The following is a 14,117-nucleotide window of genomic DNA, read 5'->3' as shown; positions in this document are numbered from 1 at the left end:
GCTTTCTGCCACTTGTCTAACAGCAGTGCAGGGGATATATGGGACCCAAGGTGACTCTGGAAGGTGAGGCCAGGCAGTGCCCTGGCTGTCGGTCATCGGGTAGGGTGCCAGACTCAATGCCACCCCATCCCTCTCACCCTCCATCCTTCTCAACTGACACCAGCTCCCCGGCTTGCTCCCCTCACCTGTGCTGGCCTCATTCCCCAGGCACCAGGAGCCCAGGGGGATTGGATTTCCAGAACTCTATCCAAGACTGCTTTTCCTTGGGTACCACGACAAGCTCCAATGACTGTCTCCTCCATCATTTTGTGTGTGCCCCTCATGCCCCTTGGCCCTGGGTCCCCAGCATACTCACACCTCACCAAGCTTGGCAGGAGAGAAGGAAGCCAACCAACTCCACCTCCTTGCCCTGGGCCACCTCCAGTGCCAGGCCGCTCCTGGGAGACCATCTGTCTCTCCATGAAGTCTCTTCCATGTGGCCTCTCCAGGCACAGCCTGGACACTGCTGGCTGGAGAGCTTCCTCCCCTGCAGCGCACCCCACGATGGCCCCCATGGGACCACACTGCTCTCTAAACACCTAGGGCCAGAAACCTACAGCCTGGTCTTCCCCCTTGGATGTGTAAGCCACTTTTAGAAGCTTCTTTGAGACAGGAAGGAAGAGTTATTTACCTGGAGTGTTCAAACTGACTGTGCATCTTAGCCCAAAGAGCCCATCTTTGCTACTCCCTGTACACACACACACACACACACACACACACACACTGACTGCTCCTTCATGGAGCTGGCTGTGTAGCACCCAGCTCTAACTGCAGTAGCACCCACTCAGGGCACCTCTTGACCTCTGTCCGACCCTTGTAGCTGTGATCCCACTGGACCGGGCATGCAGCTGGAGGGGCGGGGGCCACAGTTGACCCCTGAAAGGAATGTGAGGCTCCAGCGTTTGATGCTGAAGCTGGACTGCCTCACTGCCTCCCGCCTTCTCACTCAGGCTTTTCTGTCCGGTCTGTATCTTTTCACAGACACACAGGATGCAGTGGGCGTTGCTGCTCCTGCTGGCGGGACTCTGCTCCCTGTCGCAGGCCCAGTATGATGACGACGACTCTCAATGGTGGTTCCACTACCTCCGCAGCCAGCAGCGGAACACCTACTACGACCCCTACGACCCTTACCCGTACGAGCACTACGAGCCCTACCCCTATGGGGTGGAGGAGGGCCCTGCCTATGCCTACGGCGGCTCCCCATCGCCCCCTGAGCCCCGCGACTGCCCCCAGGAGTGCGACTGCCCCCCCAACTTCCCCACCGCCATGTACTGTGACAACCGCAACCTCAAGTACCTACCCTTCGTGCCATCCCGCATGAAGTACGTCTACTTCCAGAACAACCAGATCACTGCCATCCAGGAGGGCGTCTTCGACAACGCCACAGGGCTGCTGTGGATCGCGCTCCACGGCAACCAAATCACCAGCGACAAGGTGGGCCGCAGGGTCTTCTCCAAGCTGAGGCACCTGGAACGGCTGTACCTGGACCACAACAACCTGACCCGCGTGCCGGGCCCACTGCCCAGGTCCCTGCGGGAGCTCCACCTGAACCACAACCAGATCACACGCGTGCCCAACAGTGCCCTGGAAGGGCTCGAGAACCTCACCGCGCTCTACCTGCAGCACAACGACATCCAGGAGGTGGGCAGCTCCATGCGGGGCCTCCGCTCGCTCATCCTGCTCGACCTAAGCTACAACCACCTCCGCCGGGTGCCCGACGGGCTGCCCTCGGCCCTCGAGCAGCTCTACCTGGAGCACAACAATGTCTACACCATGCCCGACAGCTACTTCCGGGGCTCACCCAAGCTACTCTACGTGAGGCTGTCCCACAACAGCCTCACCAATGGTGGCTTGGCCTCCAACACCTTCAACTCCAGCAGCCTGCTAGAGCTCGACCTGTCCTACAACCAGTTGCAGAAGATTCCCCCGGTCAGCACCAACCTGGAGAACCTCTACCTGCAAGGCAACAGGATCAACGGTGAGAGCTTGGCGCCTGGAGTGGATGGCTGTGGCCGTGGCTCTGGGAGGCCCAGCCTGTGAGCACCTATGCCAGATGGTCATGCTAGGAGGGGGTGGGATGTGGGCTGGGACCCAGGAAGGCTTCCCTAGAGGGGCCGACTCCCACCCAGGGCTTTGAGAGAGGAGTGGTCATGGGCTGGCTGAGTGCAGGGCAAAGCCACTGGCAGACACTTCTCAGGTCACCTGCAGGGACAGCCAGGAAATACATGTGTCTAGAGACAGAGAGATGACTCTGGAGAGGGCAGGGTGGGTGGGGTGGGATCCCCCAGGAAGGTGAATTTCAGTTTGACTTCCAGGTCTGTCTTGTGAGGTGCCTGTCCTCAGCCACAAACCCCCAAGAGGATGTGGCTCCAGGTGTGCGCTCCACCTGGCCCTACAGCCTGGCCGTGTGCTTTGCTGCTTCTCTAACTTTAAACGTCAGCCAGCCAGAGCCAAATGGCCACAAAGCTTTGGGGGAGGAGTGTATGGCTTTTCCCCCTTCCCACCCTCCACCTGCTCCTATCCTAGAAGCTGTCCAAAGGAACCTGGCAGGCAGGCTGAGCTCCTGGCTCAGCAGTCTCATCCTTAGCCTCTTGTTATCAGAACATTCTCATCCTGCCAAGGGCCTCGGAGGATGTCCACTTCTCCACCGGCAGGTCCCCGGCCAGCCTTCACCTGCCAGCCCCTCCTGGCTACTCACCCTTCTCCCTGGGGTTGAGGCCTCATTCACGGCCCGTGCAGAACACTGGACCAAGGCTGAGGCTGGTCCTCGGGTTACAGATGAGGTGTGGAGCATGCTACTGATGAGTTGGCCAGGCCCCGTGGGCAGCCCTGGACACGATTGTGGGGTAGGCAGTACAGAGGCATCTGCCTGGTCCATTGGTTTGAAGTGTGGGATACTGCCATGTATGATCTGTCTTTAATGAAAGTTTCTCTTCTGGGACAGAGGGAGGGTGGGACTTTCTCTAAAGTATCATAGCCTCCATCCCACCAGGCGGTCCACTCCCCTGGCCCCCCGGCCCCTTGGCATTGGATCCCAGGAGGCTTCAATGCTGGGTGCCTAGGTAGGTATCAGAAGAAGTGGGTCCCTGCACAAGGACAGAGAGGGTGACCTCAGAGCATCCATCACCTCTCTGCCTGCACACAGTACCACACCGGCTGCTCCAGTACCAAGTGGTGGCTGGAAGTGTTCCAGAGGGGGACCAGCCAAAGAAGTTCTCCATTCTGCAAGCAACCTCAACTTGCCAGTGCCTGGTGCAACCCACGCCTAATGGCCACTCACTGTTGTTGTGTCTCTCCTAGCCTCCTCTCAGGCTCCTGATCGGGGGCCTAACACACAAGTACAAAGGCTGTCCTTGTTAGTCATCACACTGAGCTGTGTGCTCATGGCCAAGTACAGTTTTGCTGGTGATGCTTGCATTGCCAAGGTGGGGAGACAGTGACACGGAGAGGAGGGAGGCGTCTTTCCAGGTCGCCCAAACTGAGTCACCAAGAGCCCTGAGCTCTTTCAGCCTCCAGGACCCGGAGCCAGGTTCCTTGGGAAGCAAGAGGAGGGCAGTGCTGTGCTACCCAGGAGCAAAGGGGACCCCTTGGGGGCAGGACGGTGCTGGGGATACAGAAGCAGAGAAGGCCCAGGACTCCAGGACCTGCAGGAGGAAAAGGCTGGGTCCCTCCCTCCATCTGCTTCCCTCCCCTCCACCGTCAGCATGTCTCTAAGAGTTTCCAGTTAGCAACTGCCAGGGAACACAGCACCGAATGTTGCCGGGAAGCTTTGGGATCCAGGGCGACAGGGTGGGCCGGCCAGCAGCTAGGAAAGGCCGCGTCAGTGGTTCATCTGGGCTGCACACGCCTCCACAGCACCGCCCCCCTCATGGGCCTGGGCAGCGCTCGCTCTGGCCTGGGTGTCCAGCTCCCCACAAGTATGCCTCGTATTTGCGTACACCCAGCCGCGAGCCAGAGTGTCTGCAGGCTGAGGCCTCCGGGTGAGTGTGTGGGAGTGACTCAGTGGGCCTCTTGCTCAGTCCCAGACAGGGCTGGAGGTGATGAGAAGCTGGGCCACTCCGCTTTCTCTCCCCTCCAACAGCCCCAGCCTGCCTACTAAGAAGTCACCGAATGTTCCCGGGATCCAGGAAGGCAGTCTGGCTGGTTCTAGAAGGCCTCTGCAGTCCTGGAGTTGGGTAACTCCCTGGCCCTGGGGTTTTGGTCTCACATCTGCATGTGCAAGTCGATTGACTCTAGCCTTACCCCTGGCTGGGTCAGTCTGTTTTTTATCTGCTTGAGCTGACACATCAAAGCTGCCCATATGGACAGGTTGCCCGGCCACTGTCCACTTGCAGCAGATACTGAAGGCCAAGGACCTCACGCTCACAGAACACTTAGCCCATCAGTATCCTACACCCTCACAGCCTCGCAGTAGGAGCCCCCACCTCGGTCATGGCTAAGTCTAGACCCGGTAAAGCCGTGCTCTGCTTCCTTGCCTGGCAGCACCAAGACACACACAGCTGGCTGACCCCCTCAGCAGGCTGAGGGACACCTCATGGGGAGCAACGGCTCCACTCCACGCTGCGGCAGGAGTGGCCTGGCCCAGGGTTCCCATTGCTGGGGGTGCAGGAACCTGGTCCTGCCATCCACACTGGGGGTGACTCCACCCCCGCCCTCTTTGCACTGGACGGCAAGGCGTGGTACATGTCAGATGTAGCCATGACTTTTGTGGTCCCTGCTGGCAATTTTAACCAAGTTCTGGGTTTTTCCTTTCAAGTGGCTGACCCAGGAGACCAGCAACAGAGGTGGTTAAAAGAACAGCCAGAGGGACAGGAAGTTAGTTTCACAAAGGACAGCCTGGGTAGGGAGGCAGAAGAGAACTTATGTTCAAAGCCAGGAAGATCTGCTCTGCCTGGGAGGAGTGTGTGGTTTAGGGGCAAGTCTTCCCAAAGGGGGCTTCTCTTGAGATCTGAGAGAGAGAGAGAGTTTGAGAGACGCACCTGGGATGGTGCCAGGTGCAGGAGGCAGCAGGATCACAGTTGAGAAGTTTAGTCCTGGTCCCTCTCATCTTGAGGCCTTGTATGCTCCCCTGGCGATGCCTGACAACACGGAGGCCCTTGTCACTAGGCCCAGGCTTGCTCTAATTTCCTGCCTGCAAAGTGGCAGGAGTCCTCTTCCTGTGTTGAAGCTGCTCCACTGCCCAGTCTCCAAAAGCAATCACTCTGGCTGGCCCTTGGCTGCCCTCTGCTGCTCACCGACAGGAAAGCAACCAAGCCCTGGCAGGGAGGACACTTGGGACATTCCTCGGACCCCCAAGGGCAGGTGGGGGCAGGAGGCCCAGCTGGCGCAGTGGGTGCATCCCCTTTCTCTGTCCTCCAGTAGTGTGCTTGGGTGACTCCAGGCCACCCCCAAGCCTGCAGGTTGTCTTCAGGGCTCAGAAGTCTGGAGGATCCTTTCCAGGTGATTTTCCATGTGGCTGAGTTCCCGCCCCGCCCCTCTTGTCCCCTCAGAGTTCTCCATCAGCAGCTTCTGCACCGTGGTGGACGTCATGAACTTCTCCAAGCTGCAGGTGCTGCGTCTGGATGGCAACGAGATCAATCGCAGTGCCATGCCGGCCGACGCACCCCTCTGCCTGCGCCTGGCCAGCCTCATCGAGATCTGAGCAGTCCCTGGTCCGGGGTGCCGGGTGGAGCCCCTCCCTTGCTGCCCCCACTGTATTTTGGCTTGATGGCTTGGTTTGGCTTTTGCTGGGAGGGCTGGGACAGAACCTGCGATGGACCGCGGTCCTCAGCACCCCCTCTTGTCTCCTCCCTGATCTGGGGTCAGGCCTTCTGCAGAGGACGTGGGCAGGAGGCGGCAGAAGTGCCAGCCCAGGTAGGAGCCTCCACATATCCCCAAGGAGCTGATGCTGTGGAGTGTCGCAGTTGCCTAGCTGCCATGACTCCCTGCTGCCTCCCATCCAAGCACCCATCCCCTGCTCCTCCCAGGATACCACTGTCCACTCCCACCCTCCCTGCACCCCCAGCCTTCCTGCACCACCCCCAAGACCTACCGAGCCACCTGTGGAGGGAGGCCACCCCTTTGGTCTGAGGTCAATAGCGCTAGTGGGAATCACATGTTGAAATCCTTCAGCCGCAAGTCAGCAGCATCAAGCAGCGTCCACCAGGGCCCAATGCCAAATGAGACGGCCAGCCCAGGGGCTTGGATAAGTGGGTAGGGGTGCATGCCAGCAGCCAGGCAGCTTGGGGGAAGGGCGGCTTCCCGAGGCAAGGGGATGGCCCAAGCCCATCAGGGCAGACGCCCCCAGAAGCAGCCCCTACAAGCAGGCTCATTCTTGCCTGGCACTCCCTTCTCTCCCCACGGCACCTGCCGGGGATTGGTCATCAAGGGTGGGGGCCACACAATCTCCAAAGCATGCAAAAGGCCTGTTCGGGGAGACAGGCTCTGCCAGCCAGCCTGCCTGCTGGCCACAAGGGGTATCCAGGAACGATGGTTCCAAGACCTGAGTGGAAGTCGCAGCCCCAACTGCAGATGCTGCCCGGTATCCAGGAAGGCCGGGCCAGGTAGCCAGACCTGCCTGCGCCAGACATGAGCTCTCTGCTTTTACATCGCTGAGCCACACCCTCCCCACAGAATGTACCTGTTGCTTTATAGCTTGGCTGGGGTACCGTGACTTGCTTCCCGTTTCTTAATCATAACGTGGCCTGGGGGCTTAATCCACCTGTTCTTTGGAGGTACTATTGGGGTGCAGCCAGCTGAGATCTGTGGCCATGGACCGGCTGAGCTTGGACCCTGCCCAGACACTACCGTTTATCCCTGATACTGGCCATGACTGGGGGAGGGGAGAGGAGGGAGGCCTTGGACCGCATTCTCGGCTCCAGATCCCAAAACTGCCAAAGCCAAACCAGCTTGTTTCAACAGAGGGGCTCGGTGCGAGGGGGCAGGACTGCCCCTGCCCAGGGTCCTCAGGGATCATCTGCATGTGAACGCTCTGTGCCTGTACAGAGGAGCCTGGCCACAGGAGAAGCTTGTGCGGTGGCCGACCCGACCAATAAAGTTACTTTACCGCTGCACCTACGAGACTGGCGTCATTTCAGACAGCTGGGATACAGGGTATTAGGCCTTCAACTGTGGGCAGTTAGTTGAGATAGGAAGATTTCTTTTTAAGCCAGTTCAATGCTTTGCCCAGCAAACCTCATGTTCTGGATATTTTCCTCTGCGTCTAACTTCAGTCCTTCTATCTACTCATTTCCTTCCGTTTCTTGCCCCCAAAAGGCAGAGGTTTTCCACAATTATCCTAGCATCTCACCGCCTTCTTCCCTCCTCCAGCTGCCGCTGGTCTGGTTGGTGTTCTGTTAACCACTCCTGCCCCCTAGTGCCCACTATGCACAGCAGCAGGGAGCCTGGCCTAGCTGAGCCGCTGGGTCCTGGAAGGGGAAACCAGTATTCAGCTACTCACCCCTTGGCCTTCCATCCATCCTCACTTTATGCTGGTCTCGAGATGTCCGATGCTGTGCAGGCGGCTTAGCAGACATCAGGTAAGCGAAGGGGGAAGCCTTGTGCTGTGGGGACAGCTCTCTACTTTCTGGTAGGGAAATCAGTGGAGCACAAAAATGGGCCAGTGCTGCAAGGAAGTGACTCCCCGTGAAACCCAGGTGACTGGGCTTTGCTCTGAGTCGCTGCTGCAGGACGGGAGTGTGCAGCGGAGACCGGGGCTTGCACTCTGATCATAGCCCTCTACTCAAGGGAGCCCCAGGACAGACAAGTGCCAGGTGGAGGAGGCGGAGACACGGCGCCCAGGTGGGCACACTCAAACAACCAGGAGCAGCCTAGCTCTTCTCCGTGATGAGGGCAAATAAGAGAGAGCAGGGAGAAGCTAGGGGCCGGGCCCAGCCCCCGCCCTGCGGCAAAGCTTCCTTCACTCCCCATCCGGTGCTCCATGAGATGGGAGCAGAACACACTTAAGGCGCTGTCTCCTTAAGCTTCCACTTGCTTGATTCGCAATTGCTGTGAGCTTCCAGTGCCTCAGCACTCTGCACAGGGAGACTAACTTTCACTGTTTCTTTAAGATTTATTTACTTGAAAGGCAAAGTTAAACACAACTTCCATCACTCATTTGCTCCTCAAATGGCTGCAATGGCTGCAATGGCTGGGACTGGGCCAGGACAAAAGGAGTCCCTTCTTCCCCAGAGCTTCTTCAGGATCTCCCATGCAGGATCGGGGACCCAAGCCCTTAGGTCCTTCTCCGTTGCTTTCCCAGGTACATGAGAAGGGAATCGGATTGGAAGAGGAGCAACCAGAACTTGAACCAGTAGTCATACAGAATGAATCTCTCCTGTACCACAGTGTAGCCCCTACTTTCACCATTTCACAAATGAGGACACTGAGGCATGGAGATGCAGAGGTCGCTCAGAAGGGAGGACAGGGGCTAACTGCCACCATCTGACTGCACAGCCCGTCACCTTGACTCTGGATCCACTGTGCTATCCTGGCTTCCTTGGCCTGTGCGGGGAACTTGAGGGTGGATGAGCTGCCATAACAGAGATCTGTTTGCAGGGCATCCTATAATTGCTCACATCCTTTTCCAATTAAGAGGGATGCCCAGATCCTCTATTTCTGATCCTACTCCCTGCTAATGCACCTGAGAAACTGGGGGGTGGGTGGGGAGCCTGCCACCCATGTGGGAGACTTGGACGAAGCTCCCGACTCCTGCCTTTAACCTGGCTCAGCTCCAGTTGTTGCAGCCATTTGGGGAGTGAATCAGTGGATAGAGCATTCTCTCTCGCGCTCTCTCCTCCTGCTGCTGCTGCTGCTCTGCCCTTCAAATAAATATACAAATCCTAAAATCAATAGAACGCTTTCCTCATCACCAGATGTGCCGAATCCCCAGGCAGCACAAGGGGATATTGCCAAGAACAGAGCTGGCAGGCCCTGCCTCTGGCGTTTATGGTCCAGTGTGGAGACCTAACAACATCACGGCCACCCCAAGTACCATGATGTTGCAAGCCAAGTGAGCCAGGAAAGAGCTGGTACAGGAGTCCAGGATGTGGGCAGGAACACAGTGTTGGAGAGGGCGATATGGGCAGGGCAGCCCGGGTAGAGACAGAGTGGACAGAGAGCTTCAGAGGACAAGGCTGTGGCCATAGGCAGAGTTCAGACTGGTTACAGCCGTGTCCTCTTTAATATCCCAGTACCAAGACCCTTGTACCCAAATCCCATGTCCCAGCACCTGGCCTAGACATGATCTCGCAGTTCTACCTTCCAGCCACGAGAGGGCAGCATTCGTCCTGCCCAACCTCCACACTGGTCCCAAAATCAGAGAGGGCCAGGGGGCCTGGCATCATCCAGGGTTCTTCCCATGTGTGTGTCAGGACTTATGTGTGTGCCAGGATTTCTGTAACATTCTGGGGGAAAGCCTGTGGATCCCCAAAAGGAGGCAGGAACATGGACCCCAGCTACCACAAAACAGAATACAAAAGTTTTTAGTTATTCCAGCCAGCAGTTGGGAGTGGGTGAATTGACTCAGGACTGGATGAATCTACACAAACTCTCTATGGAAGTCCTGTGCCCATCTCAGACATGGGAGCTGCTGAGTCTGAGCCCTCCCTGCCTCCACATACCACCTATGGATGCAACTGGACCTGACCCTCCCAACACTACCACCCCAGGAGCCACTGGACCTGGCCTCCCCCTCTGTGCTGCACCACTTAGATGACCCGGGACATCAGGTGGAGCAAACATGTTGCTCAACCCTGTGGCTGCCGGGGCTTTCCAGAGCAGAGTTCCTTCCTGGAAACTAGTGCATGGCCCACGTGTGTCGTGAGAAGGCCTGACACAGGTGACCGAAGCCCTTGCTGCCCAGATGTACGACCAGGGAGCAGAAGGAGCAAGACTGGAGCAGAAAGCCTGGAATGAGCAAGAGGACTCAGCAGACCCCGCCTGGCCCTGCTGGCTGCAAAAGCAGGTGCAGACACCAGGCACAAACAAGCTGGGCCCACATCAGGGCACTAAAGGCAGAAAGAGTGGAATGAAACTTGACCAAATTAGGAAGCAATAAGAAGAAAGAGGTCCTTGGTGACCCACCTGGTGTGCACCAGCATGGGGGAGCAGGGCTCAGGTGTGACCCAGGCCCAGGGTCTGCTCTACCCACCTGGTGTGTGCCAGCAAGTGGGAGCAGGAGGATCAGGTGTGACCCAGGCTCGGGATCTGCTCTCTGCCTTAAAGACCCACCTGGTGTATGCCAGCATGGGAGCATGGGCGTCAGGTGTGACCCACACCTACTCTCTGCCTTGGTGACTCACCTGGCGTGTACCAGCATGGGGGAGCAGGGGGATCAGGTGTGACCCAAGTTTGGAGTCTGCTCTCTTAGTGACCCCACATCTGCTGCACAGGTGGCACAGGGGCCCCGGGGCTTGGCAGTGGCACTATGGAGACAGTTTGGTCATTCTGGAGGTAATGCTGGGTCATACCAGGGCTGACCAAGTCTGCACAATAAAGTGTTGGGGGTAGCTATTTTGACAGAGGTGCCAGAACCCCGCCATCCCAGAAACACAGCATAGCCAAAGTGCCAGGGCGAAGCAGCTCCAAGCCCAGCAGGAAGGAAGGTTCCACAGGGGCCCAGGACGGCCCTGAAGGCCTTGGCGTCTTGCAGGTATGTGGCGTGCTGCTTCCTGGCCCAGGCTCTCAGGCCACAGGCATCTTCCAAGTATGACAGGTGTCTCCCACTGGCCTCCAGATCAGAGTTTGTTTGTTTGTTTGTCTCTCTCTCTCTCTCTCTCTCTTTCTTTCTTTCTTAAGATTTATTTATTTATTGGAAAGTCAGACATACAGAGAGGAGGAGAGACAGAGAGGAAGATCTTCCATCCAATGATTCACTCCCCAAGTGAGTGCAATGGCTGGAGCTGAGCCTATCCAAAGTCAGGATCCAGGAACTTCTTCCAGGTCTCCCACACGCTGGTGCAGGGTCCCAAAGCTCTGGGCTGTCCTCCACTGCTTTTCCAGGCCACAAGCAGGGAGCTGGATGGGAAGTGGAGCTGCCGGGACTAGAACCGGCGCCCATATGGGATCCTGGCACATTCAAGGCAAGGACTTTAGCCACTAGGCCACGCCGCCAGATCAGTTTCTTAACTCTAAGTGCCACACATTTCAGTAAACACCTGTGCTTTCCTGGGACATGAACTAGACTATGTTTTCAAACATGTGTGTCCTGGGATGATAAGCCAGCAGTGATGACCATGTGGGGTCAGACCACTGGACAGTAGCAGGTGTTGTGCCAGGCCCAGTTCCAAGGCCGCTAGCAGCAGAGACTGACATTGGCTGACATAGCAAGCTGAGGAGCTGCAGTGTGACAGAATAGATGAGCAGCTCCCAGGGTATCTGGAGAGCTCTATGCCGGGCAGCCGGGAGGCCTGGGAATGTCCCCCACACAAATAAAGAGCTGACAGATTTTCCATGCACGAAGTCTAGGGCTGGGAGAGGTGGTGGGAACGTACAGCTGTTCCCACACTAGCCACTGCCACAGCTCTCTGGAGCTGCGTATCAGAGACCCGACTGGATCTGAGTTCAGGTCATCCTGTTACGAATCAGAGAATGTGAATGCCTCCTTTGCCTCTGTGCGGAAACACTCCGATGATGAAAGCGGTCGCTGCTCTGAGCTTGGGTGCAAGGCTGCCAAATCCACTCCTACCAGTGTCCCAGGAGCACCCACAAGCAGGGTGGGCGTCGTGTTGGGGTTAAGTCACCAGCGTGGAGCCACACCCCATAGTGAGTGCTGCTTCAAGTCTCAGCCACTCTGCTTCCTATCTGGTCTCCTGATAATACAGCAGACAATGGCCCAGGGACTAGGGGGTCCCACCCCCCACAAAATGGCAGACCTCTACAGAGGCCCTGGCTCCTGGCTTCAGTCTGGCCCAGCTCTGGCTGTTGCAGGGTTTTGGTATATGAACCAGCAACTGAAGTGCACTGTCTCTCTCTCTCTGAGACTCTTCCTTTCAGATAAATAAATATTTAAAATAATAAAATTGTATTTATTTTCTTTATATTTGAGAGACCGATGGACAAAAATGTCCCATTCACTGGTTCCACCCATAACAAGCCAGGGCTGGGCCATGCCAAAGCCAGAATTTCATCTCAGTCTCCCACAAGCATCGAAGAGGCCCAAGTACTTGAACCATTTCCCACTAGTTCTCTCAGGTACATCCTGGAGGGAACTGGATTGGAAGTGGAACACCCAGATCTCAAACTGGTGTCTCTATGGGAAGCCAACACTGCAAGTGGAAGTTTAACCGGCTGTGCCACGGTACTGGTCTCCTATGCCCTCCCTTTTCTTAGCAAAGTTGTTTCCCAGTAAGTTCACACTGCAAGGTCTTGGGTCGGGAGCGGGGGCTGGTCTCGGCACCACTACACCGTCTAACGGGAGCTTCCCTAGCACAAGGTGAAAGCGCTTCTCCGCGGCTGCCATTTTCATCACCCCATTTCTCTCCAGACGTAAATTGTCTTCTGAGGTTTGTGTTTAAAAAATTTTAAAGATTGTATTTGAAAGGTACAGTTACACAGAGATAGAAGGAGAGATCTTCCATCCACCGATTCACTCCCCAAGTGACCTCAACCACTGGGGTTGGGCAGGTCCAAAGCTGTGAGTCAGAAGCTTCTTGCAGGTCTCCCGCATGGGTGCAGGGACCCAAGCACCGAAATCAAGCACACAGCAGGGAGCTAGACTGAAGGATCAGCCAGAACTAGAACCGGTGCTCATCGTGGGTGGCAGCTTAATCTATTATGCCCCAGTGCCAGCCCTAGTTGTGTGTTTTTATACACATGGTCTCCAGCTGAGCGACGGTTCAACTTACAACACCCGGCTTCGGCACTTGTGAAAGCGACAGGTGTTCAGCAGGGACTGGGCTTCATCTTTGCACCTCGGATGTCCCCCGGTGCACTAGCTAAGATGCAGCCTCTGCTGATGCAGGCAGCAGCTGGGTCAGCTCTGCAATCCCAGAGGAAGCAGCCGACCTTCCGCGGGGCACCGTGTGGCTGCGCCAGGCTGTGAGTAGGTCAAGTGGACAGAATGCACTTTCAACTCAGGATGTCTCCAGTTACAGCTGGGTTCCCAGGACATCAAGGAGTCTACCTGTGCTACCATGTTTACATAGCTATAAACTAGGTACAGTTGGCATGGGCCACCTTTGTCCCACAGCACCTGCTGTGTGGAGCTCTGCTGTCTTCACTCCACTTATGAGTCTGTGAGTTCACAATGTACCCATGTGAATGCCGGTAATGTTGATTCGTTCATTCTGACCACCGTGCATTTATTTTCCTAGTCCAAGCTATTTTCAGCATCTCATTGGAAAGGCAGATATACAGAGAGGAGAGACAGAGAGGAAGATCTTCCGTCCGATGATTCACTCCCCAAGTGAGCGCAACGGGCCGATACTATGCCGATCCGAAGCCAGGAGCCTCTTCCGGGTCTCGGGTGCAGGGTCCCAAAGCTTTGGGCCGTCCTCGACTGCTTTCCCAGGCCACAGGCAGGGAGCTGGAAGGGAAGTGGGGCTGCCGGGATTAGAACCAGCGCCCATATGGGATCCCGGGCGTGCAAGGCGAGGACCTTTAACCACTTGCGCCACCGCGCCGGGCCCTATTTTCAGCATCTTACTGTCAGAAATGAAGAGGGCCGTGTGCATCGTCTGAGGCTCTGTCCAGGGTCTACACCGGGGCTTCTCAACCATGGCTCTCACCTCTACCCCAGTGGGAGTTACCCAGAGTGTCTCGAGTGACCAAGTGCCCCCCGAGACGGTCACCTCCAGAATCCTGGCACATGCGTCCCCAGGGTAGGGGTGAGAGTGGTGAGCAGTGCCTTGCCTTGACCCCACAAATGGTTGTGCGAAGTCCACTCACGTCAATGGTACCTGAGCACCCCCACTCTCCATTGCCCCAAGAGTACTCAGACTTGGGTGCCACGATTGCACTGATGGGCAGGACATGGTATTGATTCTAATTGGCTTGTCTCACCTTTTGTCTTCAGAGATTAAAAACTACACATGGATTTAGTCCGTCTGAGAAGGGAAGCTGCAGCTTGGTTGGCCGTCGAGGGGGCTGCAAGTCCCCAC

At 56.7% G+C, this 14,117-nt stretch overlaps 1 protein-coding gene across 1 annotated transcript; it reads left to right on the top strand.

Moving 5' to 3' along the window:
• The first annotated feature begins 1,029 nt into the window (after positions 1-1,029).
• Positions 1,030-5,680, top strand: LOC121166664 (fibromodulin). Its single transcript, XM_040995905.1, has 2 exons — positions 1,030-2,017; positions 5,529-5,680. The coding sequence occupies exons 1-2, from the start codon at positions 1,030-1,032 to the stop codon at positions 5,678-5,680; spliced, it is 1,140 nt and encodes a 379-aa protein (XP_040851839.1).
• The last annotated feature ends 8,437 nt before the right edge of the window (positions 5,681-14,117 follow it).

This window comes from Ochotona curzoniae, unplaced genomic scaffold (genome assembly GCF_017591425.1).
Source record: "Ochotona curzoniae isolate NIBS_2020 unplaced genomic scaffold, NIBS_Ocur_1.0 patch197, whole genome shotgun sequence".
Taxonomy (NCBI): Eukaryota; Metazoa; Chordata; class Mammalia; order Lagomorpha; family Ochotonidae; genus Ochotona; species Ochotona curzoniae.
Note: the sequence above shows the minus strand (reverse complement) of the source record. Positions and strands in the feature narration are given on the sequence as shown.